Raw genomic sequence first — 19,627 nt, 5'->3', positions numbered from 1 at the left:
ACACACCAATCGCTTCTCATCGCCTCTCCAACCATTGTAAAAATATCCCCAAAATATTTATATCAAAAGAATACATAAATAACTATTGTGAAAGCACATTAATGGAAAAAAATTGGATGGAATTAGATATTAGTATTGATGAATAAGTATATCCAATGCAACAAGATGAAAGAGTGGAGAGCCAATAATATGCAATACGAAAAGAAAACGTGGGAGAGGATCAGAGGAGAGATGGTTGGAATTAAGGCATGAGTGTTGAAGTTGAGCCGTTGAGGGAGGCCTCTCACTCACTCACTCGCTCACTGAACTCTTCAGTCTCAGCAACTCAGCAGCAGCAGCCTGGTCTGGTCTGGCCCGGTTAGTTAGCATGTTGCCCCGTTGTCCCCTGCCCCACCGCACGAGCTGCCACACCACACCACACCACACCACACCCCGCTGGATCCTCTGCACCCACACCACCTCCCCACTGCTCTACTCTACCACTTGTTAATCACTCATCATCATCTAACTAATCACAAGTGTGTGAGACACTAACAACTGGGGTACCTAGATAGCTTAGCTAGCTAACCATCATATTTCTTCACTCCTACACATTCTACTAATTAAGCACGGCCGTGTGATCCATCCATCCATCCACCGTTGATGCTGATCTTGCAACATAGGAGTCACAGATAGTATGGCGATATAATAAATAGAGTGTTCTTTTTTTATGTACAGCGAAACTGTTTGTGTTGTGTGTTGAGGACAAGACTTTTTGGATCAAGAGCTGAGCGAACACACCGATGAGTGTGCTACTAACTGCTAACAACTCGAGCTAATAACAAGGGGCAATCATGTGAGCTAGCTTAAGGGGTGTTTAGTTGTGATTGTTAAAGTTTAACAGGTACTGTAGCATTTTTTGTTTTATTTGACAATTAGTGTCCAATTATGGACTAACTAGGCTCAAAAGATTCGTCTCACAAATTACTCTCTAGCTGTATTTTTAGTTCCGTAAATAGTCTATATTTAGTACTCCATGCATGTGTCTAAACATTCGATGTGACATGTGGTAAACTTTAACAGATGCAACTAAACAAGGCCTTAGCTAGCTATAGTGTGAGGAGAGAATCCTAATGGCTAGTAGGAGTATCATCCAATGTGGACATTCAAGTGTCTTTGGGTTGGGTGGTGTGGTGTGTGCTTCCAATTCCAACCTCAACTTGCATTGCCAAGGAACCAACCAAGCCAAGCCAAGCCAAGCCAGTGGAAGCTAACAACAATGCAAGCAAGCAAGAGGCAAGGAAAAAGCCTTTTCGTGGTGGTAGAGCAAATGACTAAACCTAACCCAAGCCAACTCCCTCACAGCCCCCCAAAAGAAAAGGATTAGATGTTGATTACGACGGCGATGATGCAGACAGAGAGGAAGAGTGAGTGAGTGAGTTGATGAGAGAGAAGCAACACACACAGAGGCCACCCAAGAAGGGGGCCACACAACAGCACACAAACACCTAGAGAGAAGCTCGGAGGGAGATCACTCCCTTTACGTGAGCACAATGCCTAGCTAGTACCAACCTTTTTCCAGCTCTCTCTGTCTCTCTCTCTCTCTCTCTTGCTTGCCAATTGCCACTTTGTACACTCCATTGCACTCATCATCACCTCACACTCATCTCTTCACACACATACACACACACTGGGATGGCAATTGGCAATGTTGATCACATCGTCTTGACTCGATCAACACTTGACAAAATACAAATTACAGTTGATCTGATCTGATCATCCAAGAAGCAGGGAACGTAATACACGATTTCGATAGTCCGAAGCAATCACTAGCTAGTAGTAATAAGCAGAGCTGCAGAGGAAACATTGAGATGATATATACACTCATCAAGGAAATGGGAAAAACAACAAGAAGAAGAACAGTTTCTAAATTAATGAATGAATTAATAGAATTTTGATCACACAGGGGTCAAATCTCAAACATATCTCTGTTTCTGTACCGGTAATTCACATCTCCCTTTTCCAAATTCCCAATCATCTTGATGAACATGAACAAATAATGTAATGAAAATAGCCCAAGAAAAGAAGAAAAAATATTTGACAGCAAGGAGATTATGTATGTATGTATGTATGTATGTATGCAGTTGTAATTAATTATGTATGATGTTGATGAGAAGCAGAGGAGGGAGCTAATTGGTGTGTTGCGTTGTGTGTTACTAGTAATGGCAGTCAACCAGGGCGGACGGCGTGGCCGGCGGGAAGAGCAGAGGCGCCGGAGGCCGCTCAGCGACGGCGGCGAAAGCGAAGCGTGGGGACGTGAGCGCCGCCGGCGTCTCGGCCTCGTCGCAGGGCGCGGGCATGTTGAGGTCCAGCTCCAGGAGGCTCTTCTCCTTCTTGGCGGACCCGTGCGCGTCGTCCCGGTCACGGTCCCGCGCGGCCGCCGGCACCAGCGGGCGGTGCCGCCGCATGTGGCCGCCCAGCGCCTGCCCGGACCCGAACTCGGCGCCGCAGATGGAGCACTCGTGGACCCGCGGGTGTTGATGATGCTTGGAGCCGCCGCCGCCGCCGCTGCTCGTGGCCACGGCGATGGCGACGGGAACGGCGGCGCCCGCGTCCTGTCGTTCTTGCTTTGGCGCCGTGGCAATCGGGATCGCGAGGAGCACTGTTGCATCGGCGGTCCCTTCCGCCGGGGCCGGGGCCGGAGTCGTTGGCGGCGGTGACGGCGCATCAGTTGGCTCCGCCGCTGCAGGGGCAGGGGCCAGAACCAGGTGGTCCTTTTCCTGGGGCGGCTGGGATGATGGCGGCGGCGGCGGCACCGGAGGAAGCAGCAGGCGTGGCTTCTTGTGGCTGGTGCGGTGGCCACCGAGCGCCTGGAAAGACGAGAAGCACTTGTTGCACGTCTTGCACTCGTACACGTACTCGCCGGAGGCAGCAGCGCCGCCGTCGCCGGGAGCAGCCGGGCGGCGGCTCCTGAACCTGCTGCTGGCCTCCTTGTCCTTAGCCACCGCCGCCGCTGTCGTCCCGTGGCCACCGTCCTTGGTGTCCTTCGCCGTAGCAGGCTCGCCGTGCGCGAGGAGCATGAGGCAGAGCGCCATGGCCTCGTCCTCCTCGGTGAGACCGCCGCAGCACCCGGCGGACGCGGACGCGGACGCGGCCTCGTCCGCGGCGACGGACGGCGACGTGGTGGTGGTGGTAGTCCCTGACCCCGACACGACCGAGTCCTCCCCGCCTCCCCCGGCTGGCGCCGTGGCAGCCGACGCCGCGGACGACGACCACTCGGGCGCCGGCGCCGCCACGACCGGCGGCGCGTGCACCCGCTGCCTCTTGCTTCGCTTTCCCTTCACCAGCACCGGCGGCACCACCATGGCCGGCGGCGGCGTTCCTGCCTCCTCTTCTTGGACGCCGAAGCCGCTGCCGCCCATGGCGCGCCCGACCCTCGATGGATCGGAGGGAGAAGGATTGACAAAGAAAGGAAAGGTAGTATAGCTGGTGATGCTTGAGGAGAAGGGAAGGGATGGCGCTGCAGCTGCGACTGCCGCTCTGTGCTGTGCTTTGCTGCCTGTGAAGGATATGATGTGATGCTAATGACAGACGGACAGGAAGACACCACAGCAGCAGCAGCAGAACCACCACCTCCACCACAGAGAGGAAGAGGAAGGAGGAGGAGGAGGAAGGGGATGGGATGCTATGTCAACAAGACAAGGCAAGGGGAGGAGAGGGTGGAGAAAGTTAGGAGGTTGACATATGCCCATGGCTGGCAATGTGGCCATAAACTAATCATCATGGATTGCATATGAATTCCCATTGGATGAGAAGGGGGAGACTGATACACTGCTACCATTGTACTGTCCAACAGAATTTTTCTTAGGTACTTCCATATGTCCTGTGAAGAGTGTTGTTTGTTCCTAGCTACTTTCTGGAAAAAATATCAGATATTTTTGAAATTTGTTGACTAAATGTATAAAAGTATTAATGTTTATGATAGTGTCATTAGGTTAATCATTAAAGATATTTTCATATTAAGTTTTAATGTTGCTAGTATTTTCTTATAAACATAAATTTAAGAAAGTTTGACCAGCACGAATCCTATAGCAACGCTTTTTTTGGGGGTGGAGGAAGTTTATTTGGAAGGCAGTTTTTTTTTTACCGTTCTAGGGAGTCTCAAAATTGTACAAGAAAATTACAAAGTTTTAATACTAGGTTCTTAGTAAAGTTATTATATAATGTAATGCATGATGCCTGAGTGATGAGATTTATGGTACCAGATCGAGGTGTGTGAGACAGCGCGCTTTGGTGTTAGTATCTCTTTTAGTGTCCTTTTTTGTGTGCATGGACACCAAGACCGGCTCTGCCACCTAATTAGTGAGTGAGTGTCTAACTAAAAGTGCCAGGACTTTGGACTATGTCGAAAGTGAGTGTGTTTAATCAGGTGTACCTGCACATTACTGTCTCATGTGGTCCTTTCCTTTACATATGCACAATTTTTTTTTCTTTTTGTATTTCCATCCACCAATTGTGCTTAATTCCCCTGTAAATTGCTCAGCTCACACAAGCTGTCGTCGTTACACCCAAAATTCCATTCCTAGCACAGATTGACCATGCTGCATTCCTAGAGAGAAATTGGAGAATACATCGAGGCGTGTATTGACCGGTTTTCGCCACCTTTGTTGACGATCCATCTCTATACATTCGAATTCACAGAAGTTTGGCCAGTCACCAATGGCTTCTCGTCTCCCATCTTCTTGCCTTGCTCACGGCCAATAGCTCAAGTCCAATGTGTCACTGACAGATGAAAATTCCGATGAATAGGTATGTGTTTGGATATTTCTGCAATCCATTCCAATCCTTTTCCGTCCTTTGTTTTATTTTATTGATGAGTCCACAAGGAGATACCCGTTTTGCAAACAAGCAAACAATGCAGCTGAGGCAGACATTTCATATTACTTTGAACATATCTATGCTGCCTCATATTAATTGTGGAAATTCAGGCAGGACTCCATCTGTGCATCAGACTATCTGTACTGCAGGTTTCCTTGCAACTATAAATTCATTATATATTTACCTATATTTACATCACAACGGTAGATTTTTTTTTTTTAAAAAAATGAGAAACTTTTTTGGAGAAGTATGTAATATCTATGCAATTCACTCAACCATGAGTTAGTGGGGAGTGGTTGAGGCCATAATTCCATCCTTGAACAACTACCATGAGATTAGGTTAGCACATCAGTATACTGTTCAGCTAGAGTGAAATTAGCTTATCAGTGCACTGTTTGAGCATAAAGGTTTAGGGGAGATGCTTGAAGAGACAAAAGGTAAGGATGGTGGTTTAGCTTGAAGAGAAAAGAAAGTGATTTCAACCCTGAAAATAGATTTCTACACTTCTCTTTCAATATACTAGGAGAGATTCATTCTCTCTCGCGCCTTCTTTCATACCAACTCCGCCTTTGTTAATTTCCGAAATGGAGCAAACACTAAAATAGAAAAAAAAATGCATAAAGAGATTTGTTTTCTTCTTTTCGACTTCTGCTCTGCTTCTCAACCGCTTTATATTTTTCCTCACTTTATATTCTCCTGTATATATATGGAAGCAAGACTAGCTAGATAAACCATACTGTAAAATTTTTCTTAAACAAATGGAATGCCTACAATTAGTGGATTGAATTATGCTCTTAAATGTAACAGTCACAGGATAAATATCAACTCCTAGAACGTAAGATTTTGGAAAGTGATCGCATCTGTATTTTTGCATTGATCTGTAAGTTGCATTTTTTTATTAGTGTGAAGCAATACGCTCTGATCTGGATATTTTTATTTTCTGAACATTACATTATTCACCTTAACATGCTTTTTTTTTTCTCACTTTAATATGGGTAGATTACATAGAATAGACATTGCTCAAATATTAATTACTTTCTATATCTTTCTATTTTGTATCATGTATGTACACATCTCTAGTGACTAGTGAGGTGCAAAGACATTTGCTTGGCACCTAATTAGCTCTTCCTTTTACCGTAGGTCAAGCATTCAGTACAACCGCTTCCTCAACTGTACACACTAGCTCACTCCATCCATGGCCGTCCCCTTTAATTATACAATCCCATGATCCAAACATTACATGTCAATGAGAGGAAATGAGTGATCTTTAATCATTTTGATACCGTGTAAAACCGTTGGCACTTGATGAATAAATATAGTTTTGTTCAGGTCAGAGGTTGGTTGGCTTGCTTGCGTCCCACTCCTATTTTTTTTTTAAAGGAAGAGGCAGCAACAGCAGCTGCTGCTCTGGCTGTTGCCTGTCTTCGAAGCTGCAACAATACTTTAGTGTGTGGTGTGTGTTGTGTGTACTAGTAGCATGGTAGTGGAGATGGTGTAAGTGTAAGCAACAACTGCTTCACTCCCCACCCCTAGCTACTCTCTCTCTCTCTCTCTCTCTCTCTCTCTCTCTCTCTCTCTCTCTCTCTCTCTCTCTTCCATGCCCAGAAATGGAATTTGGCATGATCTGGTTTTATTAAAAAAATGCCACTAAAATCATGAGAGATTCACAATGATTTATAAAAACAAGATTATGTTGTGATAGAGCCAATGAGACAGTGTAAAAGACATGGCTACCTCATTTTCTTGTCATGGCCAATTTGGTACCGTACATACATACATGCATTTTGTTGAAGAAGCAGCTGGTTGCTTCTACGTAACTTTTATGCTATAGATGATCGATTTCCAGGGGCCAAAGAAAATTCTACGGCAACTGGCGTCCTGATTGCGCAACTTGGATATTTTAAGCTATGTTTAGTTTCATCAGCTCTATTCCTGATATAATTAAGGAGGCAAACTGTTTTTTCAGGTTCGGACTTGTTCTCGTCATCATTTCTTTACTTGCCCTGCACTCCCATTTCTGTCATCACAGCAATGTTTACATCACAGTCTGGCCACTTGCATGCTCAAAGGGCAACTACCTAATACCTGTATCCTGCACTGTACGTATGTGGCTAAAATTCTTGGAAGATTTACCTTAGAGATTAAAACTTAATGTGACAAGCATTGAGTTGTATATATGTAGAGTTATAAACAAGTGGTGGATCTAGAAAGAAATTAAAACAGACCGAGTGCAGAAGCAGATTTCTCAGCAGAATTGGGCGCTGTTACAAGAGGTCTGAAGAACAATTTTGACTCAGTGTTGTGCCTCCTCGGTCCTCGCTAATAAATAAATAAATAAAAAAGAATGACAGCCTGTCTTTCAGCTTGGTTGTGTAAGTGGTCAGATACTTGGGAGCACAAAATGGAAAAGACCAATTCATTCTGAGACTTTGCGTGCAACCAGCTTCCATGTAATGTACACTTCAGCATTTGACACCAATCTTAACTGCGCGAAACAAGAAACGGCATTCAGAGTCTTACATAAATAAGAAAGCCAAAAGGAAATTACGTCGAAAAGACAGGAGTTCCATGAGATTTTCCCCTGAGTTTTTCCCCATCATATTTAAAGAAGATTGCATATGGTTTTCATTCAGGCCTTGTTTAGTTCCAAATTTTTTGGCAAAATAAGCACTGTAGCAATTTCGTTTGTATTTGACAAATATTGTTCAATCATGGACTAACTAGGCTCAAAAGATTCGTCTCGTCAATTCCGACTAAACTGTGCAATTAGTTTTTATTTTTATCTATATTTAATACTCCATGCATACGTCTAAAGATTCGATGTGACGGGGAATCTGAAAAATTTTGCAAAATTTTTGGGAACTAAACAAGGCCTCAATCTGGTTGAAATAAGTTCTACAGCAGAGGAATTGACAGTACGCATATATATACAATACTTGATTGCTAGGTAAATATAAATTAATTCACTGATTCTATGCATTGACCCCCCATCAACTCACTTACTACTGGATCTATCCACTAACATGTGCTTCTATCCACTAATTAACTTGTGCAGATGACAGATGGTAGTAGTGCAGTTCAGCCAGCCCACTGACACAGTTTGACTTGGGCAATATGTTGTGCACTAATTAAGCACTTGTTGATCGTTTGCTGGCATGTTGGCTCCATTGCAACAACAATAACCCCAACCTCTCATGTTCATCGACTCTTGGATTTGTAGAGTACCAATAACAACAGCTCATGTAATGTGTCACCGACACCGTGTGACAGTGGAATGGAGAATACTATAAGTTTTGGTGACTTTTCTTGCATGTGGAGCATTGTTACAAATCATCTGGGGTATGGTTTTTAGTTTAGGCCTTGTTTAGTTCCCCAAAAATTTTGTAAATTTTTTTAGATTTTCCGTCACATCAAATCTTTAGACGTATGCATGGAGTATTAAATATAGATGAAAATAAAAATTAATTGCACAGTTTAGTCGAAATTGATGAGACGAATCTTTTGAGCCTAGTTAGTCTATAATTGGACAATATTTGTCAAATACAAACGAAAATGCTACTATTCCTATTTTGCAAAAAAAATTTGGAAGTAAACAAGGCCTTAGCTAGTACTTGATTGGCAGTCTACAACTCGATCGGCTTTTTAAGCTCCTATATGATAAGTTCAACCTTAAGTAGTGTTCCCAAGTTGAGAATTCTTCTCGTCCTGTCTTTTGCTTGCCCTACACTACACTCCCAGCTTCGTCGTCATCACGACCATGTAACAGCGCACGGTGTACGTCACAACAATTCAACTTGCTTGCTCAAAGGGTAACATACAACCGACTACTTTCTTTGTGGAGTACAATCTATCTTCAACCGCGTTGTATCAAACTCTATCATCTTCTTAACGAAACACGTGCTAATAAGCGCGTTCTCGAAAAAAGTACAATCTATCTTCAACAGAGAAATACAATACAAAGTTGTGTGTTTGACTGTTTTCAAAAAAAAAAAAAGTTGTATTTGACAAAAGCATACCAAGTGATAGAATGCTTGACTAGTAGACAGGGCACCGCCAATGGCGAAGACCGGAGGTCCATTGTGCTTTACAGCATGGAGAACATAAGGAGTATTGACTCAAATTGCATTAGCTTTTGGAAGAGGAAGAAGATCGTCACTATATATTTTGTAGCACAGCCGGGCTCCAGCTTAGTTGGGCTAATAAGTGCTCAGCTGCACCCAGTTGATTTCATTTCCACTTGGTCTTTGCCTGCTGCAACCAGGCTCTGCCTATGCTTTTAACCTAATGTCTTGTGCAAAAATTTTAACCGAAGTGCAATCCAGAATCTATTGGAACTTGATTGTTAAAAGGCGAATTTTTCGTGTTGCAAATAGGGTATAATTTCATTTCATTTGAGTTGGTCACATTTTTTATCCTCAATCTTTGATTTGACTCCACACCGTCAAGAAGTTTAAAAAATAGTGTCATTGTGGGACGGAGAAGCATTAACATAGCTAGGGATGGCACAGAATTGACGGTAACACTTTACCATTTCATTGACCTGTGCACAGGATTGGCTAGAGTATAGACGATGGTTCACTTAGGCCACTGATGGCCTTTGACTTGGCTATGTTAGTTGTCGCTGCCATAGCAGCCGGCATTCCAACCAATGCTATACTCGTTCATGTTCCTCCCCATCATTGGAGACTCTTGGCTTATAAATTAAAAAGAGCTTAATCAGAACGTGTCAACCACAGAGCCAGTGGATCGCAGCTGAGTTTTTTTTTTTTTTTTTTTGCATGTGGAGCATCATAGCATCGTGGTCTAATCACGGCGTCAATCTTGCTCCTTCAGCACACGTTCCTGGAAGTTTACCTACCGCCAACGAGTACATCGATCTCTACAAACTTAGATCTAAATTTTAGATAATGAGCCGCAAGAAAAAAAAAAACCCTGCTAACCATGAAACAAGAAGTGGTGTTTATTAAAAGCCAGTGCAGCTTCATGTAAAATTATTGTATGTAAATAACAGTAATGAACTTTTATGATCGATACATGTAAGTACAATGACGCTGTAGAAAAAAAAGGAAATGAGATGTCCAGGTCACTGAATAGATATGCAGTACATTGAAAAGAGTTTAGCTTATTTATCATCTATTGTTGTTCATGCTTGAAATGTTTTTCATCGCTCATCACGGCGGTTTTCTTCACTTGGGGTCCGAGCCTTTGTTCTTGAAGCCGTCAATAATCAAGTTGCAGGCGTCCATGGTTTTCCCATTTAGCAGATTGTGGTTCCAGAGTTTGATCATAAAAAGCCTCCAGCACCTGTTTCAGCAAGAAATCTCCAATAAAAAAAACAGCACCCCAAAACATATGAAAATATATGCATGTCTGCTGCAGTCCGCAGCCATGCATACAAACTCACGTAGTAGCCACTCACCATAATAGCGATGGGCTTTGTGCAAGTAATTGTCCATGAAGCTGGGAGAATGCTTTACAGGCATATGGTATATGACAATCAGCTATCACCCTGCAATTTACCCTTCCATTTTCAGTAAGGAGATATAGACATATAGGTCAAGGACATGAGGAAACAAAGATGTTGCAGCATCTGACAAACTAAACTGGAGTTCCAGAAAAAAATTATTGATAGCAGTTACTGCAAATATGTAGTCAAAATTAGTTTTGATTGTTGTAAGGATACAAGTGGGTATCCAATGGTGTTTTATTTTGTCAGCTAACTAATTACGGTCAAATGTCATTCTAGCTCATTTCACTCACTCAAATTACATGAAATGCCATTCTAGCTCATGTGAATTAGTTTTTGGGTTGACCCAGTGACCCAAAGTAATTAGAACTTGCGCCCCTTGTTAAAAAACTCTTTCAAAGACAATTTCACCTTTATAAAACAATCATATAGAAAAGTCTATTTTCAGCCCTTGAGCTTTTATTTTAGTAGGGATTTAACCCTCAAACTCCAATACCAAACATGCGAGGTCCTCTAAGTATTAAAACTGAACAGCTGTAGCCCTTGGCTGGTTTCAAAAGCGGTTTGAGTATACGTATATTTTCTAAAAATAAACTAATAGTAAAATCTCTAAAATTCATAAATGATTCTTTTTAAATCAGAAAAGAATTGGTACAAATTTTTTTGTAAAAATATAATTATCTATTTAAATAAATTAGTTACGAATTTAAGAAATTTTAAATATTTTTATTGAAAATATAATCTATCTATTGTTCTCATGTTTTCAAATTTTAAATTTTTAAATTGTTCGAAGAAACTTGGATGGAGAAACGACTAAAACCAAACAAAATTTTATTTGATTTTCTCATATTTTAAAATTATTATTTTTTTAATTGTTCGAACAAACTCAAATGTAGAAATGACTAAAACTAAAGTTATAGATCTTAATGAGAACTATAACTTTATAGTTGATGACATCTTCTTTGAAGCCATTTATGATCCCAAAATTCTATTTAATTTTTTCATATTTTGAAATTTATTTTTTCGAATCATCCTAACAAACTCAGATGGAGAAATGACCAAAACAAAAATTGCAGATCCAGATGAGATACACAATTTTATAGTTTATGACTTCATTTAAATCATTTACGGTCCTAAAACTCATTTTGAAGTTCTCATATTTTGAAATTCGATATTTGAATTGTTCATACAAATTCAAATGGAGAAATGAACACCACCACGTTTTAAATCTTAATGAGATCTACATCTTTGCAGTTGATGACTTTCATTTCAAGTCATCTGCAGTCCCAAAATTCTATTTTAAGTTATCATATTTTGAAACTCAATTTTTTATTTCAAATTGTTTCAATGAACTCAGGTGAAGAAATTACCAAAACCAAAGTTGTTAGTCTTAATGAGATAAATTATATTTTTAGAAATTTTTTTGGTACCAATTTCATATTTTTCGATATAAAGTTAATTATTTATAAATTTTGGTACACTTCTGTTGTGCATAACTCAAACAAACTTATGCTTGTTGATCATAAGTATCGCAGTTACATAGTCAGTACTGCAAATACATGAATTAATTTCTAGTATCAGGACGTCAGATTTTCTTAAACCTAGCAAACATACTGGATCTAATCCAAACCTGAACATGGACAGCTATCTACATGGTTACAAACCTGTTGCATATATACACACTAATTCTAGAGTCACATTTATTCTCAGTCTAACTCAAGTCACCTGCGCGACCTTCCTACCAAAAAAAAAAGTCACCTACGCAACCTCACCAAAAGAAGGCAATACTTAAAAACATGCCATAGGAGTAAAGACAATTTGGGTTAGTCAATCAATAGCAGGAAGTGAAATCACTTCTATTTACCGTGATAGCAGAAACTAAGAGAAATATTGGGGATGGAATAGCAGGAAGTGAAATCACTTCTATTACCGTGATAGCAGAAATTAAGAGGAAATATTGGGGATGGACTGACCTCTGTCTCGGAACAAATGAATTCCACATATGCATGACACGCTTCTCATCTATTGCAATATCATCGAAACTATCAAGCATCTGCATTCAGTCAGAAAGTTAAAAATAAGAACTAACTATTTTGCAGTAATACAGGATGAGTTGGGCTCAAGCTAAGGTAGCATATGCTCATATTCATGTTTGTGCAAGAACGGAGCAGAAAGATTATATCTACCTTTCTATCTTCAAAGTCAGCAACATCATCATCAACTTCGTCTTCACTATCATGATTTGAGAGAACTTCTTCAACTGTCATTTGCTACAATAAGTATAAAGAGATAGTTAAGCTAGATTGCAAATATAAGAATGAATCATGTTGGACAGTTGGAGCCACATTAACATGACACAGGGAACCAATGCTCAAGGAGAATGAATTAAATTACCAGAATGAAAACCGTAACTGCATATATAACACAAATGCTGAAAATTGGCCCAAAATGTTTGGACATGGAAACAAAACTGAAACTAGCAAGCTTCACAAACATCATCAAATGCTCCCTCCAACATTAAATCAAGCCTTCCCATCAAATTGGTTAATAATTTGAGAAAATATGGTACCAAGTAGTATGCACTATGCCACCAAGTAGTTACAAGTGACTACTTCACTTGGTATGTGTTCTGAAAGTTGCCATGCACTGTGATGATGCCCTAGGCCCTGGGATCTTGAGCTTGAGATAGGCATAATTTAGGACAGCCATGAACTTTGCTTAGCATGGTCTCCCAAGTATGGCCTTGTAAGACCTAGCGAAGCCCACCACATCGAAGGTGAGTTTCTCCGTCCTGAAGTTGCTTTGGTCATTGAATGTGACGGGGAGCGCGATGCGTCTGAGTGGCATAACAGACGGACTGAGTGCCGATCCAGAGATCCGCAACCTATTGAAGGTATCCACATAGAGCATGTTGAAGCTATTCCCTCCATCCATTAGGACCTTCATCATCTCGACATCTCCCACCATGGGATCAACCACAAGAGGGAAGCGACCCCACTTAGGGACGTGGTCAGGGTGATTGTCCCTATCGAAGGTGATCGGTTTTTCTAATCACGTGAGGTGGCTTGGAAATACAGGTTGGACAATGTTCCTAACGCTTGGATTCATAGGTCTTAGGCCCACCGAATATGAGCATCATACCCCACACTTCTAGGAACTCGATGCTCATGTTCCCTTTGCTGTCGATGTTAAGTGGATCTTCCTTTGGAGCAGCCTTATTGTTTTTGAAGGCATCCGAGTACCACTTCCTCATGGTGTCGTAGTCCTACGCTGATAGATAAGCGTAGTGTTAAAGCACTTGTATCTTACTTTTCTGTAATTTACTTTCCTAGGCTTTCAAGCCTTGTATTAGGAATATGCTCAACATCGCTTTAGTGGTTAGAATATGCTGGAGCAGGTAGAGAGGTCCTCTGCCTATAAAAGCAGGGGCATTGCCATTGTAAGACTAAGCTATTGCATTTCCTAGCAGCCTATGGCCAAGCTACCCTCTGATCCAAATCTAGAGATCTAGATTTGTGGTTTCCTAGCCAACAATTGGTATCTAGAGCCTAGGGTTCTTGAGTGAGCAGTCATGTCCACCACCGGCCAAATCGAGAGAGCACGTGCTACTGCTACTGTCAGTGCGGTGTTAACCCCAATGCACTAGCAGGAGGAGCCAAAAATCACATCGCGTGCCTTGCTGTGCCGCAAATGCAGCGGCGGCAGCCGCAGTCGAGACGACCATGCATGCGGCTCAAGCCATGGCGGTCGTGGTCGCAACGATGCGCGTCGAGATGGAGCAAGAGTCGGCAGCCAGATCGCAAAGCCCAGTAGGGCGTAGTCCTCAGTCACCATCACCAGAGCGACGCCGTGGATGCCACGGCCGTTCGCCGGTGGCACAACCGGTGGTGCAGACCATCTACTGCGACTCTGGAGCAGGGATACCATGGGTGATGCTCACCAAGTTGAACTACAATGAGTGGAGTCTTTTGATGAAGATAAAGCTGCAGGCTCGGCATCTGGTACGATGACAATCGCCAAGCACTAGAGGCGTTGTGCACCACCATCCCCACCAACCTTGGCACCTCCCTCGCTAACAAGGCCATGACGAAGCTAGTGTGAGAGTCGATTGTCGCGGCACGCATCGGTGGTGACCTTGTCCGCTCTGCAGCGGCTCCGTCAAGAGTGGGAAGGCCTTGCCTTTTAGCTCGGTGAGCAAGTTGAGGACTTTGCCCACCGCCTGAGCAACCTAATGAGCAGATGGTGCACAACGGCAACACCGACTTCACTGAGGAGCGCGAGTGGAGAAATTTCTCTTTTATATGCTGAAGACATACTCCTAGATCGTGATGTTGATCGAGACGCTCCTCGACTTTGAGCTCCTCGACATACTCAATGCGGTGCAAGATCGTGAGGAAGGGCCTCACGCTGAGCGGGGCACGATGGAGAAGTGGTACGCCTTTAAGGAGGAAGGCTTCGGCTCGTCTGGCTCCTCCAAGGAACGTCACTGACGTCCATGCAATGGCAAGGAGAAAGGACCCCAGGCGCAAGCTGGTGATGATGGCAACGCCACTGACAAGCGCAAGGCGACCCGAGATGATACCTGCCTCAATTGCAGCAAGTTCGGCCATTGGGAAAAATACTGCCACCTTCCTCCATGTCGCGATGAGCAGGCTCACGTCGTGCAAGCAGAGGAGGACGCTGCCCTATTCTTGGTGCACGGGTGCTTCGAGCTACAACAAGAAGCATAGGGAAGGGGGGAGTTCAACATTTCCCCTTCCTGCATCGGCTAGCTCCGCATAGGTCCACCTTGACGAACCGTGCGCCCACACCTTCCTCGACAAAGGTACTGGCAATGACAAGAGCAACAGCTAGTACCTCGATACTGGTGCAACGCACCACATGACTGGTCAGTGTGAGTTCTCCAACCAGGACTCCAGCATGAAGGACTCTGTCAAATTTGACGACGCCTGTGCTATCGAGATTAAAGGAGTTGGCTCGATCATCTTCAAGACCAAGAGAGTGGAGCAACACTTGCTCACCTGCGTGTACTACATCCCAACCTTGAGGAACTCCATCAGCGTTGGGTAGCTGCACAAGAACATCTTAGGGTGGAGATTGAGGAGGGCGTGCTACACATCTAGGATAGAAGCTACCGTCTTCTCGCCAAGGTGAAGCTGGGAAGCAACCGCATTTATGTGGTTCATGTGCAGGTGGCACACCCCCTTTGCCTTGTCGTGCACCAGGACGACGAAGCATGGCACTAGCATGAGCGTTTCGGGCACCTTCACTTCGAGGTCCTGAAGTAGCTTTGTAAGAAGGGAATGGCCCATGGCATGCCCCACATCAACCACATCAAGCAGCTCTGCGACACTTGCGTGGTGACCAAGCTGAAGCGCCGACCTTTCCCACGTCAAGCCTCCTACCAAGTCACCGAGAAGCTCGAGCTTGTGCACAGTGACCTCTGCAGTCCTATGTCACTGGCCATGCCTAGAGGATGCCGCTACTTCCTGCTCCTTGGCGATGACACCACCCGCTACATGTGGGCCGTGTTGCTCGACTCCAAAACAGCACCCAACGAGGAGTGCGGCCACAAGCTCAAGATGCTACAAACGGACAACGACGACGAGTTCACGGCGGCCGACTTCGCCGCGTACTGCTTTGACGAGGGGGTTAGCACCACTACTCTATGTCCTACACAATGCAACAGAATGGCGTGGTCTAGCGCCGCAATCAGATAATGTTGGCAGCGGCACGCGCCTCCTCAAGCACATGCTAGCAGTATACTAGGGTGAGGCCGTGATGACCGTCATGTACCTACTCAATAGCCCGCCGACCAAGGCACTCGACGGCAAGATGCCATATGAGGCCTGGCATGGGCGCTAGGCGCAAGCCGTCGGTCAGCTACCTGCATGTCTTCGGCTGCCTCGCCTTCATCAAGGAGCTGAACAACGTCAGCAAGTTGGATGACCGAAGCTCACTGGGGGTCTTCATTTGCTACGCAGAGGGGGTTAAGGCCTACCGCATGCTCGACTCGGCAACACGGCATGTGCGAGTGGCACACAATGTCATTTCGATGAAGACCTCGACTGGGCATAGGCCAAGGCTATGGATGAAGACTATCTGTAATGCCTACCAAGAAACTAATCGGCCTGTTGTTGTTGTATCTTTATCCCCATACATATTTCCTCCAACATCAACATAGACTACATTGGTCTCTACCTCCTCAACCAGTGACTAGGCCAGACATTCGACTCCTCGACCATGTGACTAGGCCGGGTACGCGATGCTGAGACACCTTCTCATGTTGCTTTTTGGGCATCCTATCAACACAATTTCATTGTCGATTCGTCACCACCACTGTAGCTTAGTACATCGCCAACTTCGCGTGCTAAGGAGACACCTTCCCACAACTTCTTCCATCATCAACCCGCCTCACACGTATTGAATCTAATGACCGATTGTGCGAGATCCATCTGGCACCCTAGCTCCAATAACACTTGTCATCGAGTACTAAGCTCATCTTCTTTGAGTAATAGGTAAAGGCAAACACACAGGGTACGCTAGGTGGGCCACATCATAACCTAGACAAAGCACACATAGCAGATTCACTTGCCGCACAAAGTGTAGAACCGCGTGAATGCCGAGCATTTTGCCTACCCAATAGGTGAATATCAAGTCCCAATGCCTCAACCACAGGCCGCACTGCCAACCAACCCTTCAATTCCTTGTCTCATCAACCCAATTCAAAGAAGAGGTAACCGCAATCATCATGACGGCCTTCTCTTCTAGTCCCTCAAACGCTAATGCATGGTTGTGCCCTCTCCCTTGTACATCTAGTATTGGCAACACAAATGCATGCTCTCGTCCTCGATGTGTTACTGGTCTAGTAAACCTAGCACATGCCTGCCTCGGCTTCAGCTATGGCGGCTTGACTGCATCGACCCTCGCTATCTCGTTTGCGCTGATTGCATTGTTGTTTGCATCTCTATCCTCAACGATACCAACGACGACTACCTCACCATGGCCTCATTGCGCCCATGACTTCATGTGTGATAGCCTCAACATTAGCAACCCGACCATGACAACATCAACCATGGCTATCTTAAGAACAACACCTTAAACTATGGCTACTTCACCCTCACAATCGGCTACCCCGACATCAACACAAAGGGCTACCATCTTGCATGAGCTACTCGTCGGTTTTCTTCTCTATTTAGAGTACCGTAAAGACTACAGGGGTATGTTAGATCGTTGGCTTCTACCTTTGGCTTCTTCCTCCTAGTCATCTAAACTCTATATATACCACCCTAGAGGCTTAATGCAAACCATCCAATTTTACCTGATTATATTCCTCTTACACGGTCAAGATATATAGAAATGTATAGGATGGGAACGAAATAATATATATGAGAAGAGGTACGCAATTTTCAACACCTGTCCTTTGTGAGAATGGAAGAACTGACGTGTTCGAAGGACTTGACGACTGCCAAATAATATAAACACAAACAAAGCAGCAGTTAATTTAATAACTTTTATCAAGAGTGAAACAAGATATAATCAATTGTGTAACATGGTATCAAGAACAAAAACAGAAGGGACTTACAGTTTAGGGTCAAACTGATCAACAGACAGTTTCCTGGTCTTTCCAAACTGAATTACTCTTGGTGGTGACAGATGGCCGTCATGTAATGAACAGGCAGGATCAACTGACGTGTCTGACAAAGAATTCCCTTAAAAAATTAGGTAACATCAAAATCCATGATGACTATCTACAAATTTTGTGTGTTATCTGCAAGACACTTATGGCAGTGGTTGTTTATGTGCCACATGCTATTTATGCAAGTTTCCACCTGCATATTATTAGTTGACGCTATAGACAATTGTTGCTGGTTTAGTCTTTATACTATTTTTGGGGAACTAAGTTGGCACTGTACAAAAAAAGGGATATCCAGACAGCAACCCCTTCATGTCATCCATCTTTCCTTTCCACAGTAGTTACCAAGTCATGAAATACGCAAAAATATTAGGGCACCATACATCTTAGTAATGCAAGTAAATTAAGTTTTGATGTCAAAATTGTGGGTGTGGGTGTTTATAAGGGATACTCCCCTCATCAGGGAAAAGAAAAAGAAAAAATGTTGAACACATAACTATTGAACTTTTGATGTTAGTTTACTACTTGGACCGTGTGGCCAATCTCATATTATATTTAAGTGTAAACATCTAATACAGAAAAGATATGCAGTTTAAAATATATTTTCTCCTCATAAAAAAATCTGTTCAACACATAGCTATTAAACTAGGTTAGAAAGAGCAAAGGAGATAAATACAAAATTCATGGACAGGTAGATTTCACTATGTTAACATGAATATAAAAATAAAAATCAATTAAGATAGAAATGGAAGATTTGAAATGCCCAACCATGAGATGAGACAAGAAATCTACGTGGTACATTCTAGGGAAATGGCAAATGCAGATGACCACACCAGCCAGCAAAACAGAGCCAGAACACCAGTACCAAGAAAGCCTCCCCGTGCAGCAGTAGAACAGAAAAAGATCAAGTGATGATGATCAGTGGTGAAGTCGAACAGCACAAATCAGCAGTGTGGAGGATGAGTAGCAACAGGGCAACATGCTTCTGCTACTCCAATCCAGAGGGTCAGACGCACGCATGGGGAATCCTCAAGTCGCAACGGGCAGGTGGACAAGCAAACAGACAGGGTCTCTGACAAGCAGGCTTAACAAGGGTGTGTTTGGTTTGAGGATTTGGGTGGTTAATCATCTTCTCACTTACATATTTGTTGGATTTGTGCAATACAATGGGTCAATTCTCCAACACATTATCTCTCATAAGCTAATAATTAGTACAAGCACAAGGAACGGTGATTCCACCAAAATTAATGGGATGAAATCACAATGCAGTGATGCACCCACTGATCTAGCATGGGGTTCCTCAAACCAAAGACCCAAGAGGATGCAATACACTTAATGTGCAGCAATGGGCTGCAATTGATGGACAGGGCAGAGGCGCAACATGGCATCAAAGATAGTGCTGCAATGGGCAGTGTATGGGATTGCGGCGAGCAGCAATGGAGGGCATGCAGACAGCCCTAGCTGACGCAAAATCACAGCGCAGCAACAGAACGGAATCAAAACACACTACTTGAGCTGGTGATCAATGAGTGGCAGCAATGGGCTGCAGACGAAGAATGGGCCATGATGAGCGGGCCGAGCCAAGGAGCTACGATGGGCAGCTTGCAACAGGAGAACCGCAATGGTGGACAGAACAGAGGAGCTGGGACAGGCGGCCTGAAGAAGCA

General features: G+C 43.7%; 2 protein-coding genes across 3 annotated transcripts in view; both read right to left on the bottom strand.

The window, feature by feature from the left end:
- Nucleotides 1,836–3,789, bottom strand: LOC8066003 (zinc finger protein ZAT5). The gene has a single exon (XM_002446037.2). The coding sequence runs from the start codon at nucleotides 3,399–3,401 to the stop codon at nucleotides 2,196–2,198; it is 1,206 nt and encodes a 401-aa protein (XP_002446082.1). The 5' UTR covers nucleotides 3,402–3,789; the 3' UTR covers nucleotides 1,836–2,195.
- The window catches only part of LOC8066000 (polycomb group protein EMBRYONIC FLOWER 2), a 35,463-nt gene continuing 25,450 nt past the window's right edge, over nucleotides 9,615–19,627 (bottom strand). For both annotated transcript variants that reach the window (XM_021463168.1, XM_021463169.1), the window contains exons 19-24: nucleotides 17,910–18,021; nucleotides 17,741–17,789; nucleotides 12,511–12,594; nucleotides 12,298–12,377; nucleotides 10,277–10,366; nucleotides 9,615–10,161 (exon numbers count right to left, since the gene is read on the bottom strand). In XM_021463168.1, coding sequence (XP_021318843.1) covers nucleotides 10,044–10,161; nucleotides 10,277–10,366; nucleotides 12,298–12,377; nucleotides 12,511–12,594; nucleotides 17,741–17,789; nucleotides 17,910–18,021 — 533 coding nt within the window. In that variant the 3' untranslated portion in view covers nucleotides 9,615–10,043. The remainder of the gene's footprint in view (nucleotides 10,162–10,276; nucleotides 10,367–12,297; nucleotides 12,378–12,510; nucleotides 12,595–17,740; nucleotides 17,790–17,909; nucleotides 18,022–19,627) is intronic.

This window comes from Sorghum bicolor, chromosome 6, assembly GCF_000003195.3.
Source record: "Sorghum bicolor cultivar BTx623 chromosome 6, Sorghum_bicolor_NCBIv3, whole genome shotgun sequence".
Classification (NCBI taxonomy): domain Eukaryota; kingdom Viridiplantae; phylum Streptophyta; class Magnoliopsida; order Poales; family Poaceae; genus Sorghum; species Sorghum bicolor.
This window is presented reverse-complemented; position numbering and strand designations above follow the sequence as displayed.

Bases quoted from the DNA above. Each gene is read 5' to 3' on its own strand.
- LOC8066003 (XM_002446037.2), bottom strand. From the start codon at position 3,401: ATGGGCGGCAGCGGCTTCGGCGTCCAAGAAGAGGAGGCAGGAACGCCG.